The 16,697-nt window shown below is 35.0% G+C and overlaps 1 protein-coding gene across 1 annotated transcript; it reads right to left on the bottom strand.

Annotated features, from left to right (window-relative positions):
* Positions 1-11,857: 11,857 nt before the first annotated feature.
* On the bottom strand, positions 11,858-12,388 carry LOC137397496 (general transcription factor II-I repeat domain-containing protein 2-like). Its single transcript, XM_068083788.1, has one exon. It carries the CDS (start codon positions 12,386-12,388, stop codon positions 11,858-11,860), a length of 531 nt encoding a protein of 176 aa, XP_067939889.1.
* Between the last annotated feature and the right edge of the window lie 4,309 nt (positions 12,389-16,697).

Genomic DNA, 16,697 nt, shown 5'->3' with positions numbered 1-16,697 from the left:
TATATATTATATAGTCAACTTTCGCGAAAGTGAATTTCGCGAAATTGGATTTCGCGAAATTTCACATCATATATATTATATAGTCAACTTTCGCGAAATTCAATTTCGCGAAAAGTGAATTTCGCGAAATTGGATTTCGCGAAATTTCACATCATATATATTATATAGTCAACTTTCGCGAAATTGGATTTCGCGGAATTTCACATCATATATATTATATAGTCAACTTTCGCGAAATTGAATTTCGCGAAAAGTGAATTTCGCGAAATTGGATTTCGCGAAATTTCACATCATATATATTATATAGTCAACTTTCGCGAAATTGGATTTCGCGAAATTTCACATCATATATATTATATAGTCAACTTTCGCGAAATTGGATTTCGCGAAATTTCACATCATATATATTATATAGTCAACTTTTGCGAAATTCAATTTCGCGAAAATCTGTTTGCTATTTTCGCCTCATTAATTCCTTTGGACACACCCATCATTCTTCAATTCACTATATAAGCATTGCATGATCCGATGGAATATTCTGCCTCATTAACCATCTCTTGATGCCTACTTATATTTGAGAATTTGGGTCGATCGAGCGTTGATACCATAAGGCTTGTATGCTTCAGCTAGAATTCTGTTAGTCGGCTACTCGCGATTAAGTTCGTTGAGTGTCGCTGTTTTCAGGGGCTGTTGTGTGGAGAAGCGCCTTGGCATTCGACCTGATTGTTTTCCTAGGTTTACCTATGGAATTCTCCTGTTTGGTTTGGCTTAACCATTCCATAACAGTCTCTCGACCAGTAAATAGATGAAGATGATGAACTAGTAAAGAGGCATACATGGATTAATATGTGGATTATTTTGAGGATAACTCCAACTCAGCGTGAGTATATCAATATATAAAACTTATATCAAAAAAGTAAATAACATTCGGTTGTATTTTTTACCAAGTTTATTTCGATATAAAGTATATATGTATATTCAATTGTAAAATATAGAAAAAAAATTTTATGTCAGTTCTTCTAGTAATTTAACAATTTGGGAAGTTCCTTGAATATGTACATTGTCAATACCTTCATTTTCTTCGTTATTAAGACTTTTACTAATTTTTCCATTCCAATCATATCTATCTAGTATAGTTTTTCGAACTACATGATCTCGTGTATCTTATTCAGAAATTTTTAGCATAACTGTTAGAAAATCTTCTATTGAACATCCTCTGCTCCAAAATATTGCAAAGAGAAGACAGTAATCTCCACATGTTGTTGAAAGAAAACCTTGGAGTAGAACATCATTCCATTTAATTAACTTTATTCCAGAAAGTTTTAAGATTTGAGCGACATCTGGATATGTTGAAGGATCTCGTCCTGTTGAATCGAAATAATTAATTTCGGATTTTGTTCGAATAACTCCTATCCAGTGTTCTCCTGGTTGATAAGAATAGTGTGTGTTAAAAATATATATTCCTTCATTCGATAAAACTTGTTCTATAAATTCATTTCTTGCACAGACAGCAAAAAAATGATTATTAGTCATGTGATCTTGGGAAAGAACATCGAAAATATTTGCTGTATTCATCCTTAGAATATGCTTCCACCACTGAGTCGAACGCTAAAGTCAGAAGCGATTTCCATCATTCCATCTTTTTGTATATATGTATTAAGATAGACATTTTCTGGTGTTGCAACCCGAAAACCGATATCGATTGTTAGTGAAACATGTCTCATTAAATGAAATCCTTCGGATGAGAGATCTCCTGTCAAATTGAAAGCGTATATTGCAAGTCCAGTTTCATATTCACTCAGTCCAATTCCACTTCCTTCAGAAGAAAGATCTTTTCCCATTGCATTTAGAAGTTGTACATATGGTCGAGTATACATTCTATTTACAAAATTTGGAGTATATCGTTTTCCAAAAGGTAGTCCATCAATTTGTAGTTCTACATGACTCACATCGTAATGACCAAATTTGAAAGGATTACGATTGTATGATCCATTTTCTCCATCGTGTGATGAAAGTGAAACAAGTATTAAATTTGGTCTAAGTGTGTTATCAGCAATTTTTATTTGAGTATGGGTTAATCCAGTATTCACATTATAAGATCTGGTGTATACCCGAGAAAGAGGATACTTTGCATTAACACCATTAAGTAGTTTTTCGTTATGTAAAAGCTGAATTGTTTGGTTGATTTTTAATTTTCGAAGATGAAGTACACATTTCGTCAACTTTACTTTTCCCCCTCCTCCAGGAGTAGCTGTTGCTGCCATCAAACAATAACTTGGTTTACTTCGGTCTAGTTCTAATTTACAATTCAATCCTGGAATGAGATATCTTTCCTGTTGAAAAATGCTAAGATGGAGTCGTCCAAAAAACTCAAATGTGTTTGAACCTCTAATAAGATTCTTTCTTGCTGTAGTCGCACTATTATCGAATTCCGCACCATCTTTTGCAAGATTATCATCTTGAAACCATCCTTCTGCTTTTAATTGGTATTGTTTTTCTTCTCTGCTATTATTGAGAAGGGTTTCTATGAACGATCTCATAGGATAATCACTTGAATGTTCAACAACAGATCCATTAATTTTGAATGTTGCTGTTTTGATTAGCGAATGAAAAAACGCATCCCCTGGTACAACATTTACATTAGCAGCAGTATTGTCTAAATTGGAACCATCGTCCTTGACTACTTTTCCTTCGATTTGCAAATATGAATTACTTAAATCGATATAGTGATCTACATCTCCAGGTATTTCAATTTCAATTGGCCCATATTCACTGAGACGTGACGGAGCTAATTCACTATAATATCCGTGCTCCACCGAACTATGTGTGCCTGGAACATCAAATATACCCAAACTTTCGTTTATCGTAAAAGGAGAACCCGATATTTTTAAACCTGTTGAACCAATCTCTCCAGAACTCATCTTTCACTATTGATGTATGTCAATGAAATGAACTAAAAAATATTGAGATAATAATATATAAAGCATTTTCAAATTTAAAAAAATATTTGGAGTGGCTTTTCTCCGTCGCTTTGCAGGTTTGCTACGGTTATTTAATTTTCTTTTCCCAGGTTTTCTAACTCTTGGAATTACTACTTCATCTGTTTCTTCTTCTTCTTCTTTTGGTCTCTCTACCATGTTATTAAGATAATTGGATGCAGCATCTAACCCTTTTTTCCCTAATGAGATAGCCGTTTTTTTTGCTAGAGGCGCAACAGCTTTTGCTAATTTTTTAAATATTCCTGATAGTCGTCCATTTCCCATCACTCTCTTTCCTTTATATGGTGTCAATCCGCCATTTCCTGATTGATTAGACGTGTAATATTGAATGTAAAAGTTTTTTGAGTCTTCTGGAGTATATGGAATTAATATGGAATTCATTGTTTCTTTCTGAAATGAACCGTTAGTATAACCTTCCCTCCATCAAATGGTACTTTTTCTCCATCATCACTTGTTATAAGGGTCTCTATCACATCAGTAGAAATTTTATCCACTTCAACGTAATGCGCTTGACTGAATTCTGTATAAACTCGAGAGAACTTCTTTCCACTTACTGGGACAACTCGTAGCAATCGTACATTTGCATCTCCAACGAGTCTGTTACTTACAATTGATGAATATACGTATAATGATGTAAATCCATAGTTGATATCCGGAGATGTGATGTTTCCGTGTTTTCCCACATTATAAATTATCTTCGGATCTAATCCTAAGATATTTGCGAAATCTTGTGAAAACGAAACCTGAACACTCGAATCTCTTACATACAACATAGATTTGTTGGATATTTTGTCGTATCCGAATTCTATAGTTGGATGGAGATTGAAGGATTTTAGAACATCATGAGTTCATTGAATTACTTCATCTATATCTTCGTATCTTCCATTTCCAATTTTTATGTCGAAACGACGAAATCTCCCATTAAGTTCCGCTTTTGTGATGCTTATTATTCCTCCTACTACATTTGGCCAATTATTTAAAAACGATATATCTTTTAGAGCAACTTCCCATTGTCCTTCTGTAAAATCTACATATCTGGCTAGTCTAACTGTAAAGTTTGAATTAGTATTTTTAGGAAAGTCACTAAAACTAGCATCAGAAGGAAGAGTTACGAACTCCGACATTTTCAATTCTTTCAATGAAGTTCAATTCCTTATCATCCTCTTTTATTTAACAAAATCTCTTTCATTGACCCAGCTATTGAATGAATCAGGATATCCCATCCATTTAACGAGTATTTCCTTTGTTCTTCCTCGTTTCCGAGATTTGAGAATTTTCTCAATTCGAAAAAATGCGGGTTTTTTTACTTTCTGTAGTTCATCTTCATAAAAAGTTCCATCAACCGGTTCGTTTGCTAAATCACGTAATTTATAGATAATCGGTCTTTCAAAATCAAGCACTTCTGTAATTTGAAAAACTTCAACTGTCCAATTTATTGTGAAACCTCTTTCGAAAACTGTTCTAGCTTTACTAATACGAACGTAATCATCAATATTGAATTTGGGAGTACTGTCAGAACTATATTCTCCATTTTCATAAATCCTATTCCAGATTCTTTCTTGATTTTCATAATTTACATCATTCGGTTTTATTCCTAATGTTGTGTGAATAGTATTGTTATATGCTTTTACCATTTGTGGTAAAACATCAATATATCTACGATCATCCGAATATGTCATGAATCTATACATCTTCACCCGTAATGTTTTGTTGAATCGTTCTATGATGGAAGCTTTAATTGTCTCATTCTCAGATGTAAACCATTTTACTTTATTTTCTTTCAAAACTTTTTTGACATCTCGATTATTAAACTCTTTTCCTTTGTCTGTTTGAAAAACTCTATAATTAGTTCCATCCAATACTTTTTTTAAGGCTTTTGCTACCAATATACCTGATTTGTTAACAAGAGGCTCTACCCATGCTTTTCTTGAAAAAACATCAATCATTGTAAGTAAAAATGTAATTCCATCATTTTCAGCTCGATGAGATCTAACATCCATTAAATCAGCCTGTAATTGTTCACCAACTCCTGCAACAATTGTAGGTCTTCTTCTAAATTTCGTTTTTATTTGTTTGTGTAACGTATAAGCATCTTCACCACTTAACCAATCTCTAACTTCTTGTTCGCTTTCTTTTCTCCGAAGTGCTTCATTCAGTTTTCGTGCTCCACCTAATGAAGATGGTAGATCCGGGGTATAATAGAATTCATTTAGTAAGTCGTCCATTTTCCTCTTGTTCCTACATAAGGTTTTCGTGAAGACGATCTATTCGAATTGGATTTTGATTTATTTGATAAATTCGAGTTCGACTCCTTGATAATTTTTTCAAATAAGTTATATTGTTTCTCAAATGAACTTGGAGAAAAGGGAGAAGATACAATTGAACTATCTTTAACTCGAATCTTTCTTTCAAGAAGATTTCGTAAGTTCTCAGGTTTAATCTCTCCTGTAGATCCTGTTATTTTCCCGGTTAAAGAATCATAATTCCCAGACTTTTTCAATTTTTCCAGAAGATTTTTCGCTTTAGTTCGATCCTAAATCGAACCGAAGTCTTCAACTATTGAAGAAATGGAATAAGATCTAGAAGAATTTGACGATGGTTCTTCTTCGTTTAACTTCGGTGGTAATAATGTGTCTTCTTTTTTTGGCGATTCTTTTAAAACTGTAGAGTCTTGAGACGAATTATCTTCGGGTAATTCAGGTGTATCTTTCTTTAGAGTTTCTTTTGAATTTTGTGGAGCTGAAGGTGTTTGTGACATCATTGAAATCGGATTTCGAATAGTCGGAGACTGTTGAATTGGATAACTCCGAATTGAATTCATTTCATCTAAAAATTTTTGAAGTTCAGCTGCATACAAATTAACTTTGTTATAGTCTGAAATAGTGTTATCGTTATTAATTTGACGCATCCTATCTCTGGTCTTCTTAACCTTACTTACTCTTGGATTTTCTAATGGATTAAAACGAAGTGACGAACTATAGCCATCATTGATAATTTTTGAATCCTGTTGACTTTTAAATTGGTTCCGTTTGTACTCGTCTTCAGAAACCAAAAAAAATTTTTTTGTATACTTAGGAAAGCTCATCTTCCTGCTGAATGATTAATACAAGTTGAGGGATGGCTTTATAATCCGTTTCAATAATCCTTTTCCGTTTTGCAAAATCTTTCGTTTATATTTAAGAGGTTTGTTTTCATCGATAATATTCATCAACTCCTTTTTATGTTGACTCAGAGAATGGTATTGATTTTTCGTTAAAGGTACATTCCCATATATAATATTTTTAACAATTTCAAGTAATGTTCTAATTACTTCTTCTTTCATATGAGGTAAAGCAGAACTTGCAAGTTCATCGGTAAGACCGTTCAGTATTTGCAGAATTACTCTGTTTTTTTTTCATTCTCTTAGAAAGTGGAGAATTATCCATGATAACTTAATTATTTTCTTCTTCGTGTTTTAAACAATCCTCCGAGCAATGGTTCAACTAATCCTGGGAGTATAGCACCCGCGATCGGACCTAGTAAAGCCGATAAAAACCCTCCTTTTTGCAAAAGTTGTTTCTTTTCCAAATTCGATGTTCTAGGACTAATCAGTCGAGCGATGTTTTTACTTTGTCGACTCAAAGCTTTATACTGAGCATCAGTTAGTCGTTCTTTTCTTTTAATGAGTAATTTCACACAATCAATAATTGCTAAAATTAAATCCGTTTTAGCATTTTTAATAATCGATTGTTGAGAAGAAATAGAATCTCCAACTAGAGATAATAAAGTTAGTAAATTTCGTTGAATTCTTTTTGTTTCAGCCATATCTATGTGATAATTTTAGTGATGTTATAGTAATCACTCAGAGGAAGATACAGAAGTAGTATGGTGAATATTTAAAGAGAACTTGGAATATATACTTGTTTTATTTAATTATGGAATACAAATCAAAATCGTTTGCTTAATTAGGCTTATAAATAATCATAGGCGTAGAGTCAACAGGAGGGAAATTTCCCATAATTCTCATTGTATCATCGGTTTCTTGTCGGAGGTCCAGTCTCATGAAGGAATATGGTGAAGATGTTGCATCTCGGTAGGATTCCTGAAAATATTTAACTTGTCCAGGAAAAACTTGTTTTCCTAAAAATGTGATTGATGTAGAATCCCTGGGGTTTTTTCCTATAAAAAAAATAGTGACTATTCAGCGAAATTGTTCTAAGTTTACCAAAGAATAAGTTTTGTGTAATAGTAAAAATACTAATATTTAGATGGTGACTTTCTCGAGTATACAAATTGTTAGCCATCTTGATATTTGATGATAATTCCTCCATTAGATCATCAATGATCATCCATCTATTTTCTCCATCTTTGGGAAAAGTACTCGGATCTTTCAATCCTTCATGAAATTCCACTCCTGTCATATCCTCAAAAGCTTCCTGCCATATTCCATAGCAATATATAATTTCGATTGGAGGAGGAGCAGATATTAATTGAGATTGTTCAATCAACCGTTTAACGAGTTGAGTTTTTCCTGATCCTGTTGGTCCTGTTATCATAGATGTGAAAGGAGAATGTAACCTCACATCAATTGATTGTAGTCCGTCTTTCTCCATGTTTTGATAATTACTAACATTTGAAGTTTTCATTTAAACTAATTATAATGATGAGGAGATGTTTCAAAAATCATACTTTCATTATTCACAAGATTTTGAAAAAATACTTCTACATAGTTCACAGTAGCATTCATCTTTTCTCCTGTAATCCGAATAAAAAAATATTCAATCAAAGATGAAGCTACAGTTATTGCAAGTAATATTAAAACCACTCCAAAAAATTGAAGCAAACTTTGTCGAAGCGGTTTTGATGTAGATTTAGTGATGTTATCAAAATGATTATGTAATAATACAGCCTCTTCAACTAATCCATCTGTTTCATCTTTTTCTTCTTCACAAGAATTGTAAACTTTAGAATTATCCTTATGAATAGTTTCCATAATTTTATATTCCTTCTAGTTGAACTTCTCAATGATATAATGTTCATATATATAAAACTCTTAACTTATAAATAGTGAATGGACAGTTAATCGATTCCACGAATAGACACGCCCGAACTCGTCCAACATCAGCGTTCATTCAACCGAAACGACATAACAACGTTCACCCCACCGGTCGCCAACCCGACCCCAACCATTCGACGTTCGATCGCTCAACTCGTCGACGTCGTCGTCGCCGACGTCGACGAAACCCCAAACCCGTCGCATCGAAACGCGAAACCGTCGCCCCTCTTGACGTCATCCTTCCCGCGATTCCTCTCGAGACCGGCACCGCATCCTTCCCACAATTCCTCTCAAACTTCATAACCTTAGCTCCCAACACTCACACACCTACCCCCCCCAAACTTTCCATCAGACAACACCATTCTCCGAGGTTCTTGGGCTAAAATGTACCCAAAATCCAACTTTAAGTGCAAAGGTGTGTAGATCTGCTCTCACTATACTACTCGCTTAGTTTGTTATTAGTTTGCTAGTTTCCTTTCAGTGATAAGATAATGTGAGATAAAAATCGACTACAAAACTTTGGTAACAGCATGATTTTTTACTGATAAAACTTAATGATAATGTTTGTGAAGATATAACAAATAGAATAATTTTTCCCACTAAAACTTACCTGAGTTTTTGAGACTCCAGGAATTTTATCTTTTCATCTAAAGCATACAGTCAACAGAAAATAATTTTAAATAGTAAAGTGAAACTACACAAAACAGCGTTAAGACTAGCCTAAGCATCTGCTTAACTTGTAAATACAAAGTTATGGTGAAAATTTGCATGTAGATACAAACTAAACAGCATTAATTCTAGACCAGCGAAAACTAGATGACTGTAGTCTAACAAAAACAACTTAAAAAGAACAAACCTGCTCTTTTTTTCCATCTACAAAATAGAGCAGACTGTACAAGTAGAATGACTGTGAAACTTGCTGCTACTATTACAGCTGCTTTCGTTTGAGTTGTTGTTGTACATGCAGAAATGTTTTTAGGTGGGGTGGCAGCATCTAGGGTCCAGTTGATAGTCCAAGTGATGGTCAGAGGTGCAAAGGCTATAAAAAGAAGAAAGTTTAAACCATGCTGTTCCTTTGGACCTTTGAACATAACAAGCTTGAATTGAGATGCAATAAAAAGAGTGCAACTACATGTACTGTATATGTTGATGAAAGATAGATATTTTTTGTGGAAAACATTTTTTATTACCGTACAGGGCTGGGCTTTTATCTAGTTTTTATAAAAATGCCAACAGAAAAGTTTTCTTTTCAGTAACTGGCCAATACCTCAAGGCAAATTTAATAGCCTTCATATACAGCTACCTGATATTAACTTCATACACTATGTTTATACTGTGCAGATGGCGAGGATTTACAGCTGTGCACGCGTTGAGTGATTGTACAATAAGTGTTTCAATGGGCCTTGGCATGTTGTGGATTAACAAGGAGACGCTTTGTAAAAAATGATAAGAATTTTATGCCTGAGGTCGTAGTGGCACCACTACTTAGGGCACACTTTTGAAATAGGGATGACTTGAGCGTAAAAGTGTTTAACAGTGAATAGCATGAGCGGTACTGTTTGCCCATTTATTAACAAGAGCCATTTCGATTTTACCCAAACATGAAACATTCGATAAAAACGTTGGGAGTAAAAAGCTCGCTATACTTGCGAGTTTTGTTCAGTTTCCATTTGCAGATAACGCAAGCTTGAGGATTGACTGCATCATAGAAACATAGTAATAGCTACTAAGAATAGATAAAGTCACTCACGCTCAACATAGGCAGTGCAGCTGACAGTCTCCACATCAGGAATAGACACATGAGCTACTGATGTATTTAGCCCTTTGTCAAATGTCCAACTGTAGAGTGGTTTAGGATTGCTTCGCACATCACATGATAAAGTTAAATTCTCTCCAGGCTTATGCTCCAGCAAAATCTCCTTTTGTATTTCATTGTCAATATCTGGAACAATTATTGATAAAATTTACATAGGCAACTGAAATAAAAGTTGTCAACTTTGAGTTGGCATTCTTTTAAATAAAATGACTAGCTATAATCCTTACAAACACAACTTTTAGTTTTTTAGTGTTTGATTGCTTGAAAACTGTTCTACCACTTCTGTTCAAGCAGTGATTTCAAATCTAGTCAGCTAGAAAAGAATATGACGCACATTTTATAACCCCAACTGAGATGCGTGTCTCGACAGTTAAACTTACTCAAGTCAACATTGATACCAAGTATTGAAAGGGAATGTCCTTCGTTCAATCTAACTTGACTTATTTGGAAAACTTTGATATCAGAAACTATATCTCAACAACTGCCAGAATAGATGATGAAAAATAACAAAGGAGCGGTGGTTATTAAAAGTTTGCCAAGTTTAAGTTCTGTCAGCTTCTATAGAGATATGCTTTCATAGAGATATGCTTTCATAGAGATATGCATTGTTTTGAATTTTTCAATTTAAAGAAAAAATGAGTGCTGCAACTACATGTATGTCATTTTTTGTTCATAATCCATGAAAAAGATATACACATCTATATAAATAAATTGGTCTCAGCTATAGCTCAGCTATAGCTATTAAAACATAGGAATGAAAAATTTGCTTTGTGCTGGATTTGGTCTCGCAACCTCAAGGTGAACTGGTAACAATCTTACCAACTAAGCCATGCGAGATGCAATTATTGCAATAGGCGAAATGAACATTTATGTAGGTTGAAATGCACATAGCACTCTGCGTTTCACAACGTCACTAAAGCTTGCTCCCACGGCTCTTATTAGTAAGTTTAGCAATATGGATACTAGTTCACTTGAATATTCCATTGGCAATGCGCCAGACTAATGGCAAGCAGCAGGCAACTACTACTTTGCTCTATGCTGCACTAATAAAAGCTAATGTACTCATAGTTGCATTTAGAGCAGAGGTGTTCAACCGTTTTAAAGGGGGGGGGGGCAGTATGTAAAGTCAAGCCTAGACTGGGGCCACGCATAGCTGCTACGTATATTGCAAATAATTGAATAGCCATAATCTTATGTATTGCAAAACATGATTTCATCCATCACGTGTAATTCTCATTCTCCCCAGTCAATCTATTTATTTTAACTACATGTAATTACAAAAAAAATACATCAATATATTGGCTTTACCTACATGTAATTACAAAATCACAAATTTATGCGTCAAAATATTGGTTTTAAATACATATACATGTAATACCAAAAAGCATCATTTGAAATTTATGTGCAGTGTGCTTGTTGAAGAGATATTGTGGTACTAAGTTCTCACTGGTAATGGTACTGAGTAGTCTACTCTCAGTGACCCACTTGGTACTGCTTCTCTCATACAATCTTGTCTAGGTCAGGTTTAATGTCTGAAAATGAAATCATGAGCTTCTGAGCTCGATGCTCATCGGTTAGTCTGGTACGTTACTTGTTTTTAGTGTGCTTCATGCGGCTGAAGAATTGCTCCCATAAGTAGGTAGAGCCAAAGGAGCTGACCATTTGAAGAGCATGTTTATGTAGAGCTGGAAAGAAATCATGATAAAACTATGAGTTCATGCCTGAGATGCTGTTGTTTGAGACGTTCGTTCGCCTGCAAGTCAATGAGCTCTATCTGTAACTTGGCTGCTAAACTGCTAGGGTTGACAGAAAATCGATAGGCAAATATCTTCATCTTCTTATCAGTTTCTGCAGACTGAAAAACATTGTGCAAATTCAGCTGATGGATCTGAAACGTTGTTGGCGTATTGCTCAGAGTGGACCTCAACGCATTGGCCATTGTGCTGACGCCCTGACAGAGTTTTGAAGTGAGCATAAGTCTCCTCTCGGAGTTGCTGCTCCCGCAGCTCAAGCTTTTGTCCTGAAAGCAGTGATGTATCTCCAGAGTTGAGATATATCCTGTTTCTTTCCCTGTAGCTGAAGGTTCACTACTGACATATGCTCTGTGATATCAGCTAGAAATGCCAAATCAATGATCCAGAATTGATCTTTGAACTCATTACACTCTCGACCCTTGTTTCTCATAAATAAATGAATCTCTGGTAGCAGACAGTAAAACCTTCGCAGTGTTTTAGTGCTGTTGAGCCACCTGACTTTACAGTAATAATCTACATTTTTGTATTCACATTCTATCTCTTTCAGCATAATTTTAAATGGTCGAGGGTTACATGCTCGTGATCGAATAAAGTTAACACTGGATACAACCAGACCCATAGCATGATCCATCCTCAGAGTTTGCGCTGCTAAGTTTTCTTGATGTATGACACAATGGTACACCACAAGAGGAACATCCCGACAGTGAGAGCTGAGAAAAAGACCTATTAGTCCTGTGTTTTTCCCTGCCATTTCAGGTGCTCCATCGGTACAGATGCCAGACATCTTCTCCAGTGGTAGGCTGAACTCAGCAAGTTCTTTTAATAGACTCTCAGAGACATCTTTTCCAGTTGTTGTGCATGAAGACTACTGATTGTTAGGAAATCCTCGTTAACGCCAAACTCATTATCAATGCCGTATCATAATTGCAAGCTGAGAATTGTCAGACAGATCTGTGCTCTCATCTAATGCTATGCTGAAATAAACAAACTTCTTAATCTGGACTTTCATTGTAAGCTCTGAATGTCCTTATTCAGATTTTCCACTCTTCATGCAAAGGTGTTTCTTGACAGAGCAATACTTTCTGAGTTGCTCTTTTTATCAAGGCAGAATTCATCCACAAACACTGCCAGTGCCTAAAATAATAAAGCAAGGTTAAAATAAATGTAATTGATAGTTACAAAAATACAATAACAATGACAATGGCAAACCATGCAAACTTTTATTGAAATTTTTATTATAGCTTTAGATATATCAGACTATGCAAAGAGTTATAACTTGCCTCTGTCTTATAAGGTCTACAACTCCACACCTATAGTTGTTTCATGCAACTCTTATCTGACATAAATTTAAAAACATGCTTACCTCCTTAGCAAATTCTCCATGCTGAAATGGTAGTTGTCATTGACCAATTAGCTGAACAATAGTGAGACTGCATTTTGTGGCATTTTCACTAATCTCTGCATATCTTGTAAAATGTTGGTGCTGTTGCTGCAGATTGGAGGATAGCGAGTCGGATTTCTCCTGTCTGTCACGACCTGAGTATTGCTCATATGTAGAGCTGGCACGGGTAGCTCGTCCGGTCTTGACCCTCCGGGTCAGAGGTGCCCGGGTCGGGCCACCCGACCCTCGGGTCTTCCTATACAAAGACACGGGTAGATTTATGGCTAAACGAGAGCGATTATGTATCGCTTTTCAAGTGCGATTGAAATAGAGTCGCGCTTAGTCCTAGTGCGGATGGACCAGGAAAAATAAAACAAATTGAATCAAGACTATATTTTTACGTCTGCGACAATAGTCTTTGGACTATAGGTTTCGTAACGTTTTTTTGGCAGTCTGGTAGTTCATGAAGAAGCCAGTCACGAAAGGGAAATACCAAGTTATTTGTACAATATGCGAAAGCAAGTTGAGCTACAAAGGAGAGTCCACCTCAATACTATTGAGGCATTTACAACAAAGGCATCATGAGGACCTTAATTAAAGGTTGACTTGCAACACAATTCACATTACAGTTATTTGATATGAAAATATTCACCATGTCTTACTCTGTTGTGTTGTAGGTGCAAAATATGTGGAAAGGTGATTACAAGCTCTTAAAAGCTCAAAAACGAAGAGAAAATCGCAGCCACACGAGACCGCCGTAGTTTGGGCTCCCTTTCCAAAACGGCTCAAATGTGATGTAGTTGGGAGAGATGGGTTTCTATTTACACTTTCTTGCAACCTTATTCGTCGAATTATTTTCGCAAATATACTTCACGCGTTCAATAAAACTATGTCTATTGTTCTTACGCGTCTATTTTATCGTCATCGTAATGTTGTCACTTTTAGCAGTGATATCTTATAACTTACTGTGAAAAATTGTTAAACTTTTTAACCCTAGCTCGAAGGAATACATATCATTCTCTGATAATCATGACGAGCCTGTTGGTTACCTGTGATAATCGAACAGTGCTGCAAAACTTACATGTATTTGCGAAGTATTGGGTCACGTGATCAGATAACGACTTGACGATTGAATAATGCCGAAACAAAACTGTAAAGTAGCGAGCATCTATATTTGATACGGGGTCTTCGGTAAAACCGGAAGTGTTTGTCATAAACTAATACTACGATAGGTTTTATATTGAGCTTTTTATTGGCCTTTCAATTCACGTGAGAACATACGTGACAAAACGATAAACAAATTACGTGGTTGCGTCAGAGAAATAAATAGATTCAAATCTATGACGGCTTTTCATGTTTGAGCTTTTAAGAGCTTGTAATCACTTTTTTACACATTTGGCACCTACAACACAACAGAGTAAGACATGGTGAAGCTTTTGATACCAAATAACTGTAATGTGAATTTTGTTACAAGTCAACCTTTAAAAGCATGTCTAAGAACCTTCAATCCAGCAAATTTATTTTATTTTAGTTTTTTTCACTAATACCAGAAGTTTTAGGGAAGTGATGGATTTTTGCTTTCCACTATGCTGGGTTATGTATTTCTATATTTGTAAAGTATTTAACTAATTTCTTCTTGTTGATTATAATAGCAGAGTCGAAAATAAAATCTGTAATAAAAACTGTAGCCAAAGCCATGCCATTAATCTATCACAAATTGATTAGCATTGATCCACGAATGTCTAGCCATAAATTGTAGATTGCATTTACAAACCAAGCCACAAAATATATTGATTGGTGTGATAATAGGTTTTTTTATCTTAGTTTATTCATGTCACAACATTAGGCTGTAATAGAACTATCTCTCAACCGTAAATGAATAACAAAATCGCGCGTGCTGACCCGGCCCAACTCGATCTTGGCCCTCATTGCTGACCCGGAGCCTGGCCCGACCTGGTATTCCTTTGTCTCGTTCCAGCTCTACTCATATGCGCTATGACGAGTTGTATAGAGCTGCCTTATGTTGTACTCTTTGAGCACAGCAAATATTTGGTTGCATATGACGCAGATTGCTTGGCTCTCTCCGTGGTATTTGATAAAGTATTGCGATTTCCAACTGCTATTGAATACCTATATTGAAACCTTCCTGCATGTGACCATAATTGTAACTGAGCAATACGTATTGAGCTAGCATCCAGCAAGCCGCAGAGCATTCCTCAGGTCAGATTGGAGATTCCCGTTTGAGATGTTCAATCAGCTAATAGAAATAAAAGCTGTAAGAGAATTTCTAAAAACCAAATAAGGAATTCGAAAATTTCAATATTATTAGTTGGTGTATTTTTATGCGCACTACCCATAACTGCGGTGTCCGCTAACTATAACCTAAGAACAGAGATAAACTCGTAAATATTTTTTGTAAATATTCTGGCCTTCGGGGGCCACAAAAATCCAAGCCGAAGACTGGGTGCGCCCTCAGGGCTTCATGTTGGACATGCCTGATTTAGAGGGTAAGGGTCTAATAATGACTAAATTGTTATAAAAAGGAAACCAAATAATAGTTTTTGGTGTAATAAAAATAATAACAATTTTAACAATTTGAATAATAATAATTTTTTTAGAAAGATAGGAAAACTGTGGAAGATGTTGGTAAATGTGCTACCTGTTGTGATTGGAGTGCGTGGGCAAAGGAAAATCTAAGGGAGGAATTAGGGAAGCTGGAAATGGGAAAAGAGATTATAGACAAAGCGCGGTTGTCTGCTCTGTTGGGATCTGCGAGGACATTACGGAAGTAATGGATATCTGAAGGAAGGGGACCTTACCGGATACCAGTATATTACCAGACAAAAAGCTAAGAAAGATCAATAATGGTAATAATGTAATAATAATCATGTAACAATAGTTAAATAATAATGTTTTAAGAAAATCATGAAAGTGATATAACCTAGTCGGCTTTAAGTTAAGACCTAGACTCACTTACTACCAATCACTCGGTTGTGAAGGCATATTTCTATAATAATAATAATAGCAATCATAATAATAAAAAAGTAATTAACAATAATAATAGCTATTAATAATAGTAATAGTTATTAACAATAATAATAATAGTTATTAATAATAATAGTTATTAACAATAATAATAATAGTTATTAACAATAATAATAGTTATTACCAATAATAATAAAAGTTATTAATAGTAGTAATTGGTCACTGAACATCATATTTAGAGATTGATCAAACTCAGTTTGATGACATTATTAATAGAAATCAAGTTCAGCAACACTTCGTTATATAATTTAACTTAAAGCAATAATTTAAACTTACAGTGAGGCATCTTGTTTTTGGTTTTAACGATTACATCAGGGTAGACATGCTCCAGAGCTGAATGAGTTGTGTCCTTACATCTCAAGGTCACCCCTCCTCTATCCTCTATAACAGGGGCGTATGTATTGGTTGTCCCAACTACCTCATTTCCTCTCAAGACCTCTGTAGAATTTGAAAAGAGTTGCTTATATTTTTAGTATTGCATCATACATCATAACACACAAGATGTAGTCAGAGCCTTCAAACGACCCGTGACTTAATATGCTGAAATGTTGTAATAATACACCTGTTAAATGATTAAAAAAACAGTTACATGTAGCATATAAAATATGTATTTCATTGTAACTGAAGATCAATTTTTAAGTCTTTTTCTAAAAAAACAACTATAGTT

This window comes from Watersipora subatra, chromosome 5 (genome assembly GCF_963576615.1).
Source record: "Watersipora subatra chromosome 5, tzWatSuba1.1, whole genome shotgun sequence".
Classification (NCBI taxonomy): domain Eukaryota; kingdom Metazoa; phylum Bryozoa; class Gymnolaemata; order Cheilostomatida; family Watersiporidae; genus Watersipora; species Watersipora subatra.
This window is presented reverse-complemented; position numbering and strand designations above follow the sequence as displayed.